At 53.8% G+C, this 19,481-nt stretch overlaps 1 protein-coding gene across 1 annotated transcript in view; it reads right to left on the bottom strand.

Moving 5' to 3' along the window:
* The window catches only part of MROH2A (maestro heat like repeat family member 2A), a 58,644-nt gene extending 43,507 nt beyond the window's left edge, over positions 1-15,137 (bottom strand). The window contains exons 1-11 of the mRNA XM_069584837.1: positions 15,062-15,137; positions 13,903-13,998; positions 13,497-13,678; positions 8,028-8,159; positions 7,659-7,821; positions 4,736-4,834; positions 3,978-4,129; positions 3,341-3,484; positions 1,970-2,062; positions 1,428-1,506; positions 1,177-1,290 (exon numbers count right to left, since the gene is read on the bottom strand). Of these exons, the coding sequence (XP_069440938.1) occupies positions 1,177-1,290; positions 1,428-1,506; positions 1,970-2,062; positions 3,341-3,484; positions 3,978-4,129; positions 4,736-4,834; positions 7,659-7,821; positions 8,028-8,159; positions 13,497-13,678; positions 13,903-13,998; positions 15,062-15,137 (1,330 nt within the window). The remainder of the gene's footprint in view (positions 1-1,176; positions 1,291-1,427; positions 1,507-1,969; positions 2,063-3,340; positions 3,485-3,977; positions 4,130-4,735; positions 4,835-7,658; positions 7,822-8,027; positions 8,160-13,496; positions 13,679-13,902; positions 13,999-15,061) is intronic.
* Positions 15,138-19,481: the final 4,344 nt, after the last annotated feature.

Here is a 19,481-nt window from a genome sequence, read left to right as displayed (position 1 = left end):
TGCCCTTCTGCAGAAAAATGGGTAGGCCAACTCTAGTCATTATCATCTCTGCCCATCAGATAGGTAAAAAGGAGTCTCACTGTGGCACTCCAGTATTTGGGCCTGGAGAATTCCATGGACTGTATAGTCAGTTCGTGGGGTCACAGTCAGACGTTACTGAGCAACTTTCACTTTCACTGTTGCTTACATTTTCATTTCTGTAAGAGATGGGTTGACTGTCAGGAGAAGGTCTTTCACATACAGTTGCTCAGTTTGTGTACTGCACAAGGATATGCAGCTGAAGGGCTGAACTGAAGCCAGCCATGCACTTCTCAGGGCTTTCAAGGTTGCACTAGTGGAAAAGAACTCGCCTGCCAGTGCAGAAGACCTGAGAGATGTGAGTTTGATCCCTGGGTCAGGAAGATTCCCTGGAGGAGGAAATGGCAACCCACTCCAGTATTCTTGCCTGGAGAATCCCATGGACAGAGGAGCCTGGTGGGCAAACAATGGGACATGACTGAAGCAACTGAGCACAGCCCCTGTGGTTCTCAAATCATGCAAAAACAAATGCTGCCAGTAGAGGGCACCTTGTTCCAATTCAAGCGGATGCTCTGAGCCGGTGCTCTTGGGAACCGTGATTTCCTATGGATACCAAGGCCAGGTTTAGGGTTTGGGCTTAGGGATTCGGAAGCAGGGTTTCAGACTTAAGTTTTGGCACTGGGTCAATGGGGCTTTAGGGCTACATCTATACTGTGGATCTAGGCTTTATATTTAGCCTTTCATTTGGCTTTGGGAGTTATACTAGGATTTGGGCAAATGGTTCGAAATTCAGGCTCAGGTAGAAGCTGGGATTCAGGGTTGAAGAAGAGGGGCGAGGGTGTGCAGGGTGGGACCCAAGGCCGGTGTAGGTTCAAGGATAGGAAACACGAAGCTACGGAGAGCCCTGACTCCGTGACCCACCCAGCAGGGTCTATAAGAGAGGAAATGGTCCAGGGACTTCCCTGGAAGTCCAGTGCTTAAGATTCTGTGCTTCCAGCGTAGGGGGCAAGGGTTCGATCTCCGGTCAGGGCACTAAGATCCCACATGCCGCCGCAGGGTGCGGCCAAAAATTTAAGGGAGAAAAAAAAAAAAGGCCAGATATGAGTGAAACCTGCCACCCTAGCTCCCGCCCGGTCTTCTTGCGGGGTGAGTGCTCACCATCTGCGCTCACCACTGCCCTGATCAGGGCCAGGGTCCCCACGCGGACGGCCTCCTTGCTCATCTCCATCTGGCTGAGGAAGAACTTCATCAGCTCCTTGGGGTAGGAGCGGGCTGCAGGAGGTGGGGAGAAGGACGTCTTTAGTCGTGCCCTGAGTCAAGAGTAGCAGAGCGACAAGGCAGCCCCGGGGCCCGACGTTCAGAGGGGGCCGGCACTCCCGAGGGCTCCCGGGGGCCCCGGGGCGCCTCACCAAGGGCTATGAAGCAGTGCACGATCTCCGTCAGGTTCTGGCTGCTGTACTGCTGCTGGGCGGGGGCCCTGGAGCACACCTGGGGCGGGGGAGGCAGGGGGTGGAGAGGTCAGCTCCACAGAGGGGCACACGAGCAGGAGCTCCACCAGTGCCTCGCCCGCGGCAGGAGGCCTGTGGCATCGGGACGGGGGCCCCACCGCCACCCTGCCACCTGGAGCCCTGGTCCACACACCACCCGCCCCCGGCCCGCCTCCCCTGACCCGCCCCCAGCCCGCCTCCCTGACCCGCCCCCAGCCCGCCTCCTCTGACCCGCCCCCAGCCCGCCTCCCTGACCCGCCCCCAGCCCGCCTCCCTGACCCGCCCTCAGCCCGCCTCCTCTGACCCGCCTCCCCTGACCCGCCCCCACCCCGCCTCCCTGACCCGCCTCCCTGACCCGCCCCCAGAGCCCCTCCCCTGACCCGCCCCCAGCCCGCCTCCCTGACCCGCCCCGGAGAAGGCCCCGCCCAGGAGAAGGCCCCGCCCCGCGCGGCCCTGGCGCTCACCTGGACGTGCAGCTCCGTGAAGATGGTGTGCAGCTGCATCTGCGGGACGGGGCTGTTGGTGATGACAGACATCTCCAGGATCTGCCTCAAGACCTGCCGCGGGAAACGGTGGCAGGTGACCTTCGACCGACTCAGGTCACACGCCAGACCTTTGCTCCTTGACGTGCTCGCTGCTCTGGAGGTATCAGTATCCCCTGGGAGTTGGGCAGAGAGGCCACCTCTCGAGCTCCGCCCAGACCCCTGAGTCCGACTCTGTTTCCAGCCGCCTCTGAGGATTGCCGTGGACACTACAGCTCGGCAGGGCTGCACTAGGGCCACTGAGCGTGGCGTTCTAGGCCTTCTTCCCCTCTCTCTTTTAGTCACCGGGAGGTGCATTCCAACTTTTAGACAGAAGATCTGCACGTGGCTCCCCAAATCTGGCAAGTTCATTTCTGTTCCCAGCTTTCACGAGGCGAAGGGTCTCGTCTCGTCTGTAAATGAGTGACCCCCTTCACAGTATGCACCAGCCCAGGTCACAACTCAGCTCAGAATCTTGCAAAAACTCCATCTCACACACGTTCAAGGCTGGTAACAGGTTGAATGGTGCTCCCAGAATCCATGTCCACCCAGAACCTCAAAATGTGACCTCACTTGGAAATAGGGTCTTTGCAGACGTAATTAGTTACGGCTCTCAAGATGAGATCACCCTGACAACACCTTAGATCCAAGCACCGCTGTCCTTACGAGAAGAGAAGACACAGAGAGAGAGACTCAGAGACGGCCATGTGATGACGGAGGACACTGGAGTGACGCAGTGCCTGGGCCACCAGAAGCTGGAAGGGCAAGATTCTCCCCCAGAACCTGCAGAAGGAGCACAGCCTGCCAACACCTTGACTTCAGAGTGCCGGCCTCCAGGACCATGATGGAACACATTTCTGTTGTTTTAAGCTACCTGCCTCCTGATTCTTTGTTACAACAGCCTTAGGAAACCGATATGAAAGTTGTGGCCTCACTGTGGGCCCCAGAACCCTTTGAGGTATCATCGTTTCTGCCTGGCTTCCCTGGTGGCTCAGAGAGTAAAGAATCTGCCTGCAACATGAGAGACCTGGCTTCGATTTCTGGGCCGGGAAGATCCCCTTGAGAAGGAACAGGCAACCGCTCTAGTATTCTTGCCTGGGAAATCCCACAGACAGAGAATCCTGGTGGGATACAGTCCATGGGGTTGCGAAGAGTCAGACATGACTGAGTGACTAACATACGTGGAACAGCAGCATCTATCTCTTGGCAATCGGGCAAGTGCCAGGTCCCGTGGCTCCATCTCCCACCCAGACAACGCCCCACAGGACACTCAGGAGCCCGAAATACCCTGAGCCCCCAGCCCAGGCCCCTCACCTGCGTGATGAAGAGCGCCTCCAGGCTGCCCTGGTACTCTGCCAGCAGCAGGGGGATGTAGTCGTACACCTGCTCCCGCAGGTCATCATTGGGCAGGAGGAGGCTCAGCATGGGCTTCAGGGACTTGATGACCCCCAGCTTCACCTAGCACAGGAGCCGGGTCTCTAGACCCCCTTGGCCAGGACCCCCTGTGGCATCGGCCCCAGCCTCGGAATCAAGGACAGGTGACAGAGGGGACCTTGGAGTAGGGTCCAGGCCTCCCCCCGGCCCCACAGGTGCGAGGCCTGTCCCCCGAGTCCTGATCCGTCACTCAGGGGACCTTGGGCAGGTACTCAACCTCTCTGTGTCTCCGTTTCCTCATTTGTGAAACAGTCCTGTGGCCCAGAGTTGGCGTGGAAGTGGCTCCCACAAGTGAACCGCTCGGAGAGGGCCCGGCACACGTGTAACAGGGACCCTGGTCCAGCAACTCCAGGGGCCTTTATCAAGACATCTCTCCAGGGCCCCTGTGGCTCTGCCATTAATCAGGTCTCCACCTCCTTGGACCCCATGGTGTCTCAGCTCCGCCAGCTGCACAGGCTGGAGAGCGATGCCCTGAGGACCACGGGCTCCCACCCCCACCCAGCAGGGCCTGTCTCACCTCCGGGTTGTTGTTCCGCAGCCACACTGTCACGAAGTAGCGATACATGGGGAACAGCTTCACCGCAAACTGGTCCTCAGTCATCACGGGGTACACGCTGTCCTCCAGGTGCCTCAGGTAAAACTGCACTGTCTCGCAGAAGGTCTCCATAGCTGCCGCGGGGGATGTGCAGTGAGCCCCAGGGGGCAGGATGCAGAACAAAGCCTTCCAGGGTTGCCTCCTCAGGAGGAGCCCTTCACAATTCCCTAACCAGCAGGTTACTGAGATGGCCAAAGATGCTGCTAGAAAAATCTCCTGTGTTCCTCTCTGTCTGCCTTTCCAACCCCCCTCCCAGCTCCCTAAGTTTTGTCCCGCATGAAGCCCCTCCCTGTCTGAGGGTGAAAGACTCCCCAAGAGGGGTGGAACACACAGGTGTGACTGGGCCCCCAGCCTTGAGGTTCATGTGGCAAGGTCAAGGGTGAGACCTGGAAGAAGACTTTTTCACTCAGATCCTGGGGACTCCAAAGCAAAGAGTGGCAAACACGTTTTGTCTTACTTTTCTCAGGTATTGGGGATTTGGGCTCACAAAAACATGGCATAATTAAAACCTGGGGCCAGGTGATACATATAAATGGCCCACGTCAAGCCCAAGCTGGGACCGTTGGCCTGGTCTCCTTCTCCTGTGATTCCCACTGCCCTTTCGTCTCTACCTGTCTACCCACCGCCTCCCTTCTGCACCCTGATCGGGCCAGACCTGCAGGCCCAGGTGGGACACTTACCACCACAGATCACCTGGCGCATCTTGGCTTCATTGGCGAGCCTCAGCATGGTGAACATGGTGGCCAGGGTGATGCCCATGTATGGCATGAACTCAAACACTGCAGGGTGTGGGCAGAGGTCTCAGGGAGTCGGAGGAGGAGGGTCAGCAGAGAGGACAACACCACCGCCCACACCTCCAGTGCCCAGAACAGGGCCAGGGTACCCCTTTGCATGGGCTGGGCCACAGGAGCGGGTAGGAGGCAGGGGAGGTAAGAAGTGTGAGCTGGGAGCAGGTGAAGGGGAGGGGAGATGGGAGGCGGGGGAGGGGGGAGGAGGAGAGGGGAGAATGGGGAGGGGAGACCTCACTGCCCCCCCAACCCTCTCCCCGTCTCCTCTCCAGTCTCCCCGTCTTCCCTCCCCTCTCCCTTCCACTCCCCACCCCTCCCTGGAGTCTGCCTCCCTCCCCCGCCCCTGTCTCCCCTTCCCTCTCCCCTCCCCTCCCCTCTCCCTGTCAACCCTGCCCTCCCTCCAGAGAAAGGGAAACTGGGAAAGTGGAGGAGAAGAGAGGGGAGGAGAGATGGGGGGGTTGGAGAGGGGAGGCATAAGGGAGAGGGGAGAGGGAAGGGGAGGGGAGACGGGGGAAGGGGAGACGGAGGAGGGGAGGGGAGATGGCGGAGGGGAAGGTAGACCTCCCCCAGTCTCCATCCCTCTCCCCATCTCCCCCCTCCTCTCCCCCTTCTCCCCTTCCCCCTCCCCCAACCCCTTCCCTTTCCCTGTCTCCCTCTCCTCTCCCTTCCATCTCCCAGGACAGGGAAGGAGACGAGGGGAGCGGGGAAGGGAAGGAAGAGGAGGGGGGAAAGGGAAGGGGAGAGGGGGGAAGAGGAGGAGGAGGGGGAGAGGGAGGGGGAATTGGGGGAGGGTGGATGGGGGAGGGGAGACGGAGGCTGAGGAGGGGAGACAAGGGGAGACAGGGAGAGGGGAGGGGGATGAGAGGACGGGGTGGGGAGAGCGGAGGGAAGGGAGGGGAGGGGCAATGGGGGGAGGGGAGGGGCAGAGGAAAAGAAGGAAGAGCCCTGCCCTTCCTGGGGCCTCAGGGAACAGAGACAAGGCAGGGGGTGGGCCTCCCAAGCCGCCACTCTGTTGTCTCATAAACAGTTTTCATTTCAATCCCAAAGAAAGGCAATGCCAAAGAATGCTCAAACTACCACACAATTGCACTCATCTCACACGCTAGTAAAGAAATGCTCAAAATTCTCCAAGCCAGGCTTCAGCAATACGTGAACCGTGAAATTCCAGATGTTCAAGCTGGTTTTAGAAAAGGCAGAGGAACCAGAGATCAAATTGCCAACATCCGCTGGATTATCGAAAAAGCAAGAGAGTTCCAGGAAAACATCTATCTCTGCTTTATTGACTATGCCAAAGCCTTTGACTGTGTGGATCACAATAAACTGTGGACAATTCTGGAAAAGATGGGAATACCGGACCACCTGACCTGCCTCTTGAGAAACTTATATGCAGGTCAGGAAGCAACAGTTAGAAATGGACATGAAACAACAGACTGGTTCCAATTAGGACAAGGAGTACGTCAAGGCTGTATATTGTCACCCTGCTTATTTAATTTATATGCAGAGTACATCATGAGAAACGCTGGGCTGGAAGAATCACGAGCTGGAATCAAGATTGCCAGGAGAAATATCAATAACCTCAGATATGCAGATGAAACCACTCTTATAGCAGAAAGTGAAGAGGAACTAAAGAGCCTCTTGATGAAAGTGAAAGAGGAGAGTGAAAAAGTTGGCTTAAAGCTCACATTCAGAAAACAAAGATCATGGCATCTGGTCCCATCACTTCATGGGAAATAGATGGGGAAACAGTGGAAACAGTGTCAGACTTTACGTTTTGGGGCTCCAAAATCACTGCAGATGATGATTGCAGCCATGAAATTAAAAGATGCTTACTCCTTGGAAGGAAAGTTATGACCAACCTAGACAGCACATTAAAAAGCAGAGACATTACTTTTCCAACAAAGATCCATCTAGTCCAGTGGTCACGTATGGATGTGAGAGTTGGACTGTGAAGAAAGCTGAGTGCTGAAGAATGGATGCTTTTGAACTGTGGTGTTGGAGAAGACTCTTGAGAGTCCCTTGGACTGCAAGGAGATCCAACCAGTTCATTCTAAAGGAGATCAGCCCTGGGATTTCTTTGGAGGGAATGATGCTGAAGCTGAAACTCCAATACTTTGGCCACCTCGTGTGAAGAGTTGACTCATTGGAAAAGACTCTGATGCTGGGAGGGATTGGGGGCAGGAGGAGAAGGGGACAACCGAGTATGAGATGGCTGGATGGCATCACCGACTTGATGGACTTGAGTTTGGGAGTTGGTGATGGACAGGGAGGCCTGGCGTGCTGTGATTCATGGGGTCGCAAAGAGTTGGACACGACTGAGCGACTGAACTGAACTGAACTAAACTGAAACATTCTAAAGTGACGACCCAGAGACTGAGTGCGATGGCGGTTAGGAGGAGGACAGCCGCGTGCCCTCTCCCATTGTGACACTCCGTTTTCTCGTGAACTGGCTCCCAGTGCCTCACTCACCCACGGCCCACTGCCCACCGCGAGGCCTGCGCAGAGCAGACGCTCAGCATGTGTGCACGGACTGAAAGGGAAGAAGGGAGGGAGCGAGGGAGAGAATGGGGCCAGAGGTGGGGCGAGGAAAGAGAGGTGTGCGAGAGAAGGGCCGGCAGGAGGAAAGACACAGGATGGGAGGCACAGGGAGGGGATCTCAGCAGCTGAGAGGGACAGAGAGACACCAGAAGTGAAACAGAGGAACGCCAGAGGAAGGCACGAAGAGGGAGAAATGGGAGGGGGAGGAGCAGGAACCAGGGCAGAGGCACAGGGGTGGCCAGATGGGCAGACGCTGGGGCCCCGTCCTCACGAGCCCTACCATTGCCATTGGCCAGCTTGGCCAGGGTGACGATGACAAACTCTTCCGTGAGGTTGAGGGGTTTGAGATGGTGCTGCAGCTCGTACATGACCAAGCTGAAGTGGTTTCGGGACAGGGCCACCAGGGTGTCGCTGGCCACCTCTGCCCTCATGTAGCCCTCCATCTGCAGGGCACGGGAGGACACGTGGCCTCACCAGCAGTTCCTGCCCCTCACCTGCTCCAGCCCTGCTGGGGTCCCTTGGGCCCCCTCAGCCTACTGTTGTTCCCATGAGATAACCGGACAAGGGCCTCGGGCCTCCCAGGCCTCGCCCACCAGAGCCCAGCCCCCTGGGGCGGCGGCCAGGCGGGTTGGGGCAGGACATCCGCTACCTCCAGCATGTCCCTCATCTCCTTGGAGGCGATGGCGACCAGCCTCTGGACGCAGCGCTCCTCCAGCTCTCCCTCCTGCTGGATGATCTCCTGGAGGATGTTGTAGATGTTGACTTTGCGCTGAGTGGAAATCTGGGGAACAAGTGTGGCAGGTGGGGAGGTCTGGGACCAGGCAGTGGGGCCTGGGAGCCCACAGATCCACTGCGGTCTCCCTCCTGCTGCCCCTCCCCACAATACCTAGGAGGTTGTGATTTATAATAAGACTTGTGTTTGGTCTTCACCCAAGGACAGAAGCCTGAAATCCTTGGAATTTCCTAAGTAATGAGAGTGACAAAGATGTCTTTTTTTATTGTATTAATGAGATGATTTTTTGTCCACACCTAAGGATGGGAAGGGTTTCCCTGGTGGCTCAACTGGTAAAGAATCCTCCTGCCATGTGGGAGACCTGGGCTCGATCCTTGGACTGGGAGGATCCCCTGGAGAAGTGAATGGCTACCCACTTTGGTATTCTGGCCTGGAGAATTCCGTGGACTGTAGTCCATGGGGTTGCAAAGAGGGGGACAAGACTGAACGACTTTCCCTTTCACTTGAAGGATGGGGAATGGCTGGCAGGAGAACCCATCATCCGATTAGAGGACTAGCACTTTCAGTCCCAACCACTCGGACCCCCAGGGAGGAGAGTGGGGCTGGAAGTTGAATCAATTGCCAATGGCTAGTGATTTAATCAACCATGCCTAGATAGTGAAGCCTCCATAAAACTCCAAAGGGGCAGGGTTCAGAGAGCTTTAGACTGGTGAACACATGGAGATTTAGAGGGGATGGGAGGCCCAGAGAGGACATAGAAACTTCACACCCTTTCCTATACCCTTACACTATGCATCTCTTCTATCTGTCTGGTCCTGAGTTATAAGAAACTGGTAAGTAAAAGTTTTCTCTGGATTTTGTGAGCCCCTCTAGCAAATCCATTAAACTCGAGGGGGGGGTCATGGGAACCTCCGGTCTATAGCCAATTAGCCAAACTTACCACTGGCATCTGAAGCACAGGCCTGGCTGGGGTCGTCTTATGGGTGCACCTGTGCATGTGAGTCACTTCAGTTGTGTCCACTTTTTGTGACCCTGTGGACTATATAGCCCACCAGGCTCCTCTGTCTATAGGATTCTCCAAGCAAGAATACTGGAGTGGGTCGCCATGCCCTCCTCCAGGGGATCTTCCCAACCCAGGGATTGAACCCACGTCCCTTATGGTCTCCTGCCTTGGTGGGCAGGATCTTTACCACTGATGCCACCTTAATGGGACTGAGCCCTTAACCCATGGAATCTGACATTATCTCCAGGAAGACAGTGTCAGAACTGAGTTAAATTGTAGGACCCCCACCCCCAGCTGGTGTCAGCAGATTGGCTTGAGGTGGGGAATCCATGCATTGGAATTGGATGCCATGTGATTAACACTCGAGCTGGTTGATGAACCCACAATCCTCAAACTGCCCCAAGCCTGCCCCCAACTCCAGCCTGTCTCACACCCCCTCCCCTCCCCCATCAGACTCATCCAACCGGCCCTGCCCCCATGGCCTGGATCTGTCCTCGCTACTCAGCAAGACAGGGGTCAAACGGTCAGCATACAGGGTCCTCCCCAGACTTGGCACTGACCCTCTTGCAAAGTTCAAGACAACATGCTCTATTTTGCTTCCTACATAGCTCTGGTCACCACTTTAAATGACCCGAATGTGGATGGGATTGGACAAATAGGTTTTGCAACCTGACCACTCCTGGAGAGGCAGATTTGACAATGACTTTCATTCAATCAGGGATGGTACATCACCAAGAAAGAAAGAAGGTGGACTCCTCTCTCCATGGAGCCTCATTGGCAAAGCCCTCTGGGAAGATGGCCCCTCCCTCAGCTGGTAAAGAGGTCACTCCTCAACAGTCAGGACCGTAGCAAATTTAGGGACCTCATGAGGAGAGGAAGTCACCGAAATGTATACTTTTATCCAGTAGAGAGTCTTGGTACAGAAAGTAATGCTGTTTTTCAGTCGCTCAGTCATGTCCGATTCTTTTGTGACCCCATGGACTTCAGCCTGCCAGGCTCCTCTGTCCAGGGAATTCCACAGGCAAGAATACTGGAGTGGGTTGCCATTTCCTTCTCCAGGGGATCATCCCGATCCAGGGATCAAACCTGGGTCTCCTGCATTGCAGGCAGAGTCTTTACAGTCTGAGCCACCAGGGAAGCCTACAAGCCTCTAATACAGGAAGTAATAGAAGCTTATAGCTCAGCTGGTAAAGAATCCACCTGCAATGTAGGTAGACCCCATTTCGATTCCTGGGTGGGGAAGATCCCCCTTGGAGAAGGGAATGGCTGCCCACTCCAGTATTCTGGCCTGGCGAATTCCATGGACAGAGGAGCCTGGCAGGCTACAGTCCATGAGGTCACAAGGAGTTGGACGTGACTGAGCAACTTTCACTTACACTTTTCAGAGGCTTAAAAACTCCGGTAAGAGCCTCCTCATAAGAACTCCTGGACAGAAGGGAACTGTGTGGCCTTTACTGCGCAGTATCAATGGTCCTAGTTTTCTCAACCTCTTTTTTTTTTTTTTTAAATTGTCCCCTAAGGAACCTCCTTAAGCATGTTTTTCCCTAACCACTCCCCACCATGAAAATGTAATACCACAAAGATATTATATATTTGATTATTCATATCGGTGCTTTGTACATCAAAAACTAAAATTTCCTTCACACACACCACATCCCACCCCACTGTGCAAGAATCAATATTACTTGTGTGGAACAGTCTCACCCTGTTGAAAATTCATGCTCTTAGTTTTCACAGCAAACTCAAGGAAACCTCGATGCACAGCTAACGCTACGGCTGCAGATATGTAAGCAGCCAAGTAAATTATAAATCCAGTCTTATCTGTGATCAAAATTAATCTTGGAGAATATTTACGGTCACAAGAGAAAAATTGTCCAAGATTTTGAAAGTGTCATAAAACAGGCACCGAGTGGCCTCCTAGCAACAGGCTTAGGGATGTCCGGCTGCCTCTGAAGGATGATCTGGGCTATGGGAGTGTGTGTCTTTGATTGACTGTGATGGTCTAGGCTATATCTCCACAGGGATAGAAGCTTAGTTTCAGGAAAGTGATTATTAAAATGATTCCTGTCTGTGACAAGGCAATGAAATTTTGACTGGTAAAGAATATAGATCTCTAGAAGTAAAATTCTCATTTTAACAGATTTTAACATCTTATTAGCTTCCCAGCTGGTGCTAGTGGTAAAGAATCCACCTTCCAATGCAGGAGACCCAGGAGATGTGAGTTCAATCCCTGGGTCAAAAAGATCCCCTGGAAGAGGGCATGGCAACCCACTCTGGTTTTCTTGCCTGGAGAATCCCATGGACAGAGGAGCCTGGTGGGCTACAGTCCATGGGGTCACAAAGAGTTGGACACGAGTGAGCGCCTGAGCACACAGGCAACATCTTACTGCTTCCTTCAATAATGAATAACTGAAAATTTTGACACAGATCACATTTTACAATGTGCCTGTTGTTTATCACCTGTTTATTGCCACTGGTCATTTATCAGGCCTGGGTATTGGTCACGTTTTTTTTAATTTTCTAAATTTCCCTATGCTTTGATTTCTTGGGGTCTTGTGGACCCGAAAGACTGCCCGGGGGTTAGTCAGTTCCCGGAGACAGCAAACAACTCCTCCACCAGCAAGCTTGTTAAACCAGTCCAGAGCCCACACCCAAGCACGTCCTCCCTCAGCCCCTCATGCTCTGGGCCACTATGCCGCTGCCGTTTAGTCGTGCAGCCGTGTATGGCTCTTTGCAATCCCATGGACTGAAGTCTACCAGGCTCCTCTGCCCATCGGATTCTCCAGGCAAAAATACGAGGGCACGTGGCCCTTTCCTCCTCCAGGGGATCTTCTCCACGCAGGAACTGAACTCGTGTCTCCTGCATTGGCAGGCGGATTCTTGACCGCTGAGCCACCTGGGAAGCCCTGGACCACTGTACACCTGCTCTAATCACCCTGGGGCCAGGGACCAGACCATTCAGGGAGTCCCAGCACCCCGGAGCTGACTAGCTAATCTAGAGCTTCTCCCCTAGAGAAGCCACACCTGCACACATTTCCCCCTTGGTCCCTCTGCCTCCTGCCCAAGCTGGTGCTTTCCTGTGGGACTGCATGGCATGGCATGCCTCTGTCTCTGTGCGTAACAGACTAGTTTTTCAGGGCGATCCTCTCCTGAGCTGTTGGGCTCACTATGAAAGTGAAAGTGAAAGTCGCTCAGTCCTGTCTGACTCTTTGTGACCCTGCCAGTCTCCTCTGTCCATGGAATTCTCCAGGCCAGGATACTGGAGTGGGTAGCTGTTCCCTTCTCCAGGGGATCTTTGATCCAGGAATTGAACCGGGGTCTCCTATGCCTGAGTAATAATACAACCTAGATTTTAAAATCTGTTTTGCAAACCTCTTTCCAGTGCTCCTGAACCCTGGCATGCCTTCCTGACGGCTGCCACGTGTCTTTCTGTAAAACAAGCTTGCTATGGAGAACTCCTAGGGACTTCCCTGGCTGTCCAGTGATTAAGACTCTGAGCTTCCGATGGAAGGATCCAGGTTCAATCCTTGGCTGGGGAACTAAGCTCCCACGTGCTGCTCAGAGTGGCAAAAAAAAAAAAAAAAAAAAGAGGAGGAGGCAGGAACTCCTAAAAGGAATTCCCTGGTGGCCTAGTGGCCTCACTACAGAGGCCCAGGTTCAGTCCCTGGTCAGGGAAACTTCCTGCACGACAGTGACATGATGCGGCTGAAATACACACACACACACACACACACACACACACAAACACAAGAACTCCTATAAGGAACAAATCCTTTGCTACCCATCCTCAAAAGCTCAAGGATAGTCTAAAATCGAGTAACTCTCTAAGTGTGCTCTGCAGACCAGTAGACACATCACTTGAGAACTCGCTAAAAATGCTGAGTCTTGGGTTCCACCCCATACGTCCACTGAATCAGAAGCTCTCACGATGGGCCCCAGAAATCTGAGTTGTACCAAGCACTCAGAGGATGCTGATGCTCTGATGCTAATGCTCCTGTTGTACAAGGCCCAGCGTGATCTTGGCCACATTCTCCATTACTCCTGTCAACACCCTCTGCCCCACGAAACAACCTCTCCACTGGCAAACACCCGTGTGCCCTGCATCTGCCACGTCTCTGCTCCCCCACACCTACCTGCTTCACTGCTACTCAATATCTTTGTTACTTGGCTCACCTGCTCTAAGACGACGAATCCCAAACGCACCGAATCAGAATACAGAGGAGCTTTGAAAAATTGTGCGCACCCCACAGCCCAGTTGGTCCTCAGGGGCCCCAGCACCTAGCCCCGCTCTGACAACAGTCAGTAAATGTGTGCTGAGCCATGGATGGACGTGTAAGCAGGTGACCAAGCTCAGAGAAGCGCCTAGGGGGAGGAGGCCCTACCTCCGGCACCTGCAGGCAGCGGATAAGAGCATTCATCACCACGGACGGCTCGGTGGTGGCCTTCTCCGTGATGATCACCGAGGCCAGCCTCTTCCTCATGTCAAAACCTGCCCCTGCAGCGTCCGTTTTGGTTGACTCGCTCTCCATGATGTTGAGGAGGTTCGTGACTTGCTGGAAGGTACCTGAGACAAAGGTGGTTGACGTGATGGCAAGAGGACTGTTACGGGGGTGCCCCTGGTGCCCCAGTCTCCCTGACACCACCCAGCCTTAGCTCCATCTGGGACATGGGTGGGACCTTTCTGCCCACTGTCCCGATGGGAAAACTGAGACCTTGGTTGGGGCTTACCCTCAAGGAGTTAGTAGAGAAAATGAGGCAGGAATGCAGGGAGGGGGTTGGTTTTCTTACCACTGTCATCTGGTTCCAGAGGCCCCAGGTCCTCTGTTTCCTCTGATGGGTCCTCATGTGACTCTGTTGCTGCTTCTGCCATCTCTTCTTCAAGTTCTTTCGAGGTAAGATTGATAATACTTGGCATGTCATCCATTCTAGGATGACCCCCCAGTGAGTCCCACCCTGCATAACCCCCTGCCCTAGAGTGTGGGAGGAACCTGTAACTTGGTTAGACCCATATTCTAGTGATGGCTCAGTGGGTAAAGAATCTGCCAGCAAGTCAAGAGATGCAGGAGACTTGTGTTCGATCCCCGGTTCAGGAAGATCCCCTGGAAGGGGAAATGGCAACCCACTCCAGTGTTCTTGCCTGAAAAATCCTAGGGACAAGGGAGCCTAGCGGGCTACAGTTCAAAGGGTTGCAAAGAGTCAGACATGATTGAACATATGCGTGCGTGCGCGCACACACACTTACACACACGCTAACCAATAGTACATGGCAAAGGTGAGGGGAACCTCCTGTGATGGTCTCACTCCCATGATTACATTATGTCTCACACAACTCCATCTTAGCAGACTGGAAATTCTCGTGCTGTCTTTGAAAAGTAAACAGCAGTGATATAAACTGCCTGCGTCACAAGGAACCAAGGGCCTCAGTCCTACAACCGAAAGGAACTGGATTCTGGCAACAACCACATGAGCCTGGAAGGACTGGGCTTCAGAAAGGTTGTAGCCCAGGTGACATCTTGAGTGCAGCCTGTGAGACCCCAGGCAAAGACCCTGCTGAGCCATGGACTCCCGACTAGAGACACTGTGAGATAATAGACGGTGTCATTTGAAGCCATTACATTTAGGTGGTTAGTCATGCAGTGACGGGCCACCACCCCTGCTTAGGAAGGGCCTTTGCTCCCTCTCTTCTGGACACAAAAAAACGAATGATTAGTGAGGAATCCCCCTGAGGTGCCCTCATTGCACCTCTCAAGGGGCTCCCTCCACACCAGCAGCTTCTGAATTGCTGACAAATACCAACACAGATGTCAACACGGAGGATGAAGACCTCCCTGATCCTTTTTCTTCCTGTCCCAAGTTTCTCAAACTCTGTCCCAGCGTCTTTCACTATCCTGTGCTCCCTTCCTCTTGGGAGTCCTTTAAGGAGTAAGCCTGGGACCTGTATACTGACCTTTTCTCTGAGTTCTTTCCTGGACAGAACAAAAATACACCACAAGAAAAGGCTCTGTTCTCTGCCCAATACACATCAACAGTAGTGTGGATGATGGCAGGATGGGCTGACAAAGGAGGAGCCCTTCGGGGTCCTCAGTCGTGACTCAATGGGGAGCAGGTCCCCTGGCAGGGTGGGGGGTGGGTTTCACTGGACTCATCACCGTTGGGTCCCAGACCCTTGGAACTCTCAGATCCAACTGCCTCTCTGAGCTCTGTGAACCCACTCTTGGAGGAGTGCCCAGGTCCCGATGATTAAAAACTCACATTACTTTGTCACTCAACGTTTCTGTCACCCGCATGAGTGGTGAGGTATGGTGGCCTTTTTGGGGAAAGGAAAATTGGCGGGGGTGGGGATTCACAGCCAAGACCCCTGAGGATATAGGCATAGGAGCCCAGGGTGGGGAGGTGTGGTCTGGGCAGTTGGAGGAAATGGGTGGACAGAGGGGTCCTGAGAAGAAGAGTCCTCTTCCCCAAGGACTGGACAGCTTGCAGGATGGGACAGGGTGGTCCCACTGATAGAATAAGTAGAATATAAAGAATTCCAAAGACAAGCGAAAGGACCCTGTTTCCCTGAACCAAAAGTCAGGCTCGAAGAATGTCCTTGTCATTTTTAGCAGAGAGAGAGCCCTGATCAGCAGTTTGAGCAATAAAATAATGAATTTCTATGCATTACAGATCAAACCAGTCAATCCTAAAGGAAATCAACCCTGAATCTTCATTGGAAGGACTGATGCTGAAGCTGAAGCTCCAATACTTTGGCCACCTAATGTAAAGAGCTGACTCACTGGAAAAGACCCTGATGCTGAGAATGATTGAAGGCAAAAGGAGAAGGGGACGACAGAGGATGAGATGGTTGGATGGTATCACCAACTCAATGGACATGAGGTTGGGTAAACTCCAGGAGTTGGTGATGGACAGGGAGGCTTGACATGCTGCAGTCCATGGGGTCGCAAAGAGTTGGACACGACTGAGTGACTGAACTGGATTGTTGTCGCTGAAAATACCCTTCTATCCACGTGCATCTTTTTCTCCACTTGTTCTTTAATTTTGTCCACACCTTTGTTGCGTTACACATAGAAGTTTCAAATATATGGGTTTCCATTTGGAGCTGGGGTCATACTAGCTAGGATTTTTCCTGACCTCAGCCTGCTTTAATCCTTCCCTAGGTGGCTTTGGGAACACAAGCTGTTCACACCAGTTATGTTCTCAAAATCTTGGCTCCTGGTCCACAGATGCCAAATAGAAATATGTAGACAGAGTTTGGAAGAAATAGACAAGAGTAAATTATTTTTTCCAAGCGAAAGGGAAACAGCAGGCTAACGCCTCAAGAGTTGTGCCCTTCCCTTGGGGATAGAAAGAAGTTTTATATCCTCTAGAAGGTCATGCTTTTTTTTCTTCCTCAGAGTTTCAGAATGGCCACAGCTGGTATCAGGCAACTCAGCCACTGGGTCTGGTGTCCCTAAAGTTATTGACCTGTGACCTTTCTGAAATACACAATGCTACAAGAGAGTGTGGGCTTCCAAGGTGGAGCAAGTGGTAAAGAACCTGCCTGCTAATGCAGGAAACATAAGAGATGTAGCTTTGATCCCTGGGTTGGGAAGATCCCCTGGAGAAGAAAATGGTAACTCACACCAGTATTCTTGCCTGGGGAATCCCGTGGACAGAGGAGCCTGGCGGGCTCCCGTCGGGTTACAAACAGTCAGACACAACTGAACAACAACCACCCATCTCCGTATCTACCACATGGAGAGCCATAGTTTCACACAGCAGGCGCACAGTCAGGGTCTTTGGGATGGAATTGCAATCATGTCACTTGAATAATCTTTGAAAGAAAAAGACAGAGGAGAGTGGAAGGTAGAGCAAATGTGGGCTGTGAAAGAAGGGGCGTGTGATAAGCGCCTTCTGGGGTCTGCTCCATACTGGTTAACAGGTCCGCAGAAGGCAGACTGAGGAACAATGAGAGAATTTTGTGGGGATGAGTGTTGGGCACTACGTGGAGGATACTTGTGTTCTGACCACCTGGATTCAGTAAAGTAGAAACGGACTGCTGAGGGTCATGGGCTCCCTGGTGCGAGAGGCAGCACGCAGAGGCTGAGGCAGTGTGGACAGACATTGGGTGGGAATTTTAATCAAAAAGTCTTGGACTTGGTGCCTGTGGGTCTTGCTCTGTTGACCTGTAATGCATTTGTTATTGTTTCAGTAGCCAAGTTGTGTCCAGATCTTTGAGACTTCATGGACTGCAGCCTGCCAGGCTCCTCTGTCCATGGGATTCTTCAAGTAAAAATATTGGAGTGGGTTGCCATTCGAGGGAGGGCTGGTCAAAGAAGACGTGCTGGGTGCGGGGTTGGAGTGAGGCCAGCGGGCACAGCATTCAAGGGCCCAGGACTAGCTGACCCCCTCAGCCATGTCAGGTGGTTGCGGCTTAGATGGCCTTGGCAGAGATCCAGGCTGGGCAGCAGGCCGGGCAAGGCTGAGGTGGTCAGTCAGCGGGTCGGAGTGTGGTTCTGGAGTAGGTAGGCTGAGACAATGCTGTCTGGGCAGTCGGGGGGGCAGGGATCGACCATCTCATCACAAGGCTGTACACTGCCCAGGGTGGCTGATCCCCGTGCCCCCTTCCTCCTTGCCCCTCAGGGATTTTGGGTGAGGCTCCTGTCCTACATCATGGAGACGGATGCCTTGACCCCCATCTGCGCCAGCCTCACCAACCTGGCCGAACGCCAGCTGCACACTGAGGACGAGGAGGCCAACGCAAGCAAGAGCAGGCTTCCTTCTCCAGGAAGCAGCCCGGAGCCCAGAGAGCCAGGCCTTGCCAAAGATGCCGCCCTTGCCAAAATCCGAGGAGGTTAAAATCGTACACTCTTCCTCTGGCAGCCCACTTCTCTCCTCCCCACCTCCCCCCCAACCTGGCCCAGACCTCAGAGTAGGGTTCCTGGCTCAGGCTTCCCCCAAGTGTGAGCTCTCTGGCCCCCAAGAGCCCGCTGGAAGGACTGTATATCCCATCTGAGTCCTCTGGAGCCACCCCCACCAGGCCCTCCTACTCGCCCCTGATGATGCACTTGTTAGCATCAGACCCTCAAGAAAGGGACTGGACCGACCTACTTACGGGGGACCCTGCCATCCAAGGGGGCTGCTGTCATGGTCCTGGGGCTTTGAGGATGGATGTGTCCACTTTCAGGAGGTGACTGGGAGCCTCACAGGACCCAGCAATGGTGAAGGGCAGAGCCAGCTCTGAGCATCTGGCTAGATCACCCCCTGGTCTACCTCCTGCCCCAACCCTGAGTCTGGGGCTGGCTCCTTCCTGGGTGCCGCCCCTCCCTGCAGCTTCTCAGCAGGCCTGCCCCTCCCTCGGCCGCTGGTCCAAATGCTATGAGTTCCTGCTACTCCTGGGCTCCCAGCCTCCCAGAGCCTGCAGAGGGAGGGGAGGGGTAGGGGCGGGTATCTAGTTACTGTTGGCTCAACAAGGCCAAGACTCACAGTAGGAGAGAAACACTCTCACAGCCAGCCTGGTGTGCACGCCCAAGAGGGCACATCCTGAAAAGAGCACAGTATGTTAACACATATATATGGAATTTAGAAAGATGGTAACATGACCCTATGTGCGAGACAGCAAAAGAGACAAAAATGTAAAGAACAGACTTTTGGACTCTGTGGGAGAAGGCGAGGGTGGGATGATTTGAGAGAATAGATCTGAAACATGTATATTACCATATGTGAAACAGATCGCCAGTCCAGATTCGATGCATGAGACAGGTTGCTCAGGGCTGGTGCACTGGGATGACCTTGAGGGATGGGATGGGGAGGGAGGTGTGAGGGAGGGTCAGGATGGGGAACGCACGTATACCCATGGCTGATTCATGTCAATGTATGGCAACACCACCACAATGTTGTGAAGACTCCAATTAAAATAAATAAATTAATTTTTAAAAAAAAGAGCATCTTCTCAGCCCTAGCCAGTAGCACCAGGCTCCTTCTTCCCAGGATGGCCACTTGTATTGATGTTCTTTGTGGAAAATCCCCTGTCCTGACCCCTCCTGCATTCTGGGGGGTGCTGTGATGCTGTTGGGGCAGCACCTTGCAGAGAGAATCTCCCCCGGGGCACAGGAGAGGGGCAGCCTCAGTATCCTGTATCTTTCTCTCCCCAGTGGACCTGCCTGTGCCTGAGAAGCTGCTGGCCCATCTCCTGGTGGGAGGCTCACGGGGTCTGTGCACTGGCCTGGCCCCGTCTGTGTCCTGCGGCCCTGCTCCCATGAGCTCCTAATCCCCAGGGCCTCCAGGGGGAGCATGGAGCTGGATGCTTGGCAGGAAGAGCTTTCCAGCCCCCCGTCATCCCTCTGGGGAGATGCGGCAAGGGCAGCAGGCTCCCAGATTTCTCTGCTGGG

The sequence above is a fragment of the Ovis canadensis genome, chromosome 1, assembly GCF_042477335.2.
Source record: "Ovis canadensis isolate MfBH-ARS-UI-01 breed Bighorn chromosome 1, ARS-UI_OviCan_v2, whole genome shotgun sequence".
Lineage (NCBI taxonomy): Eukaryota > Metazoa > Chordata > Mammalia > Artiodactyla > Bovidae > Ovis > Ovis canadensis.
This window is presented reverse-complemented; position numbering and strand designations above follow the sequence as displayed.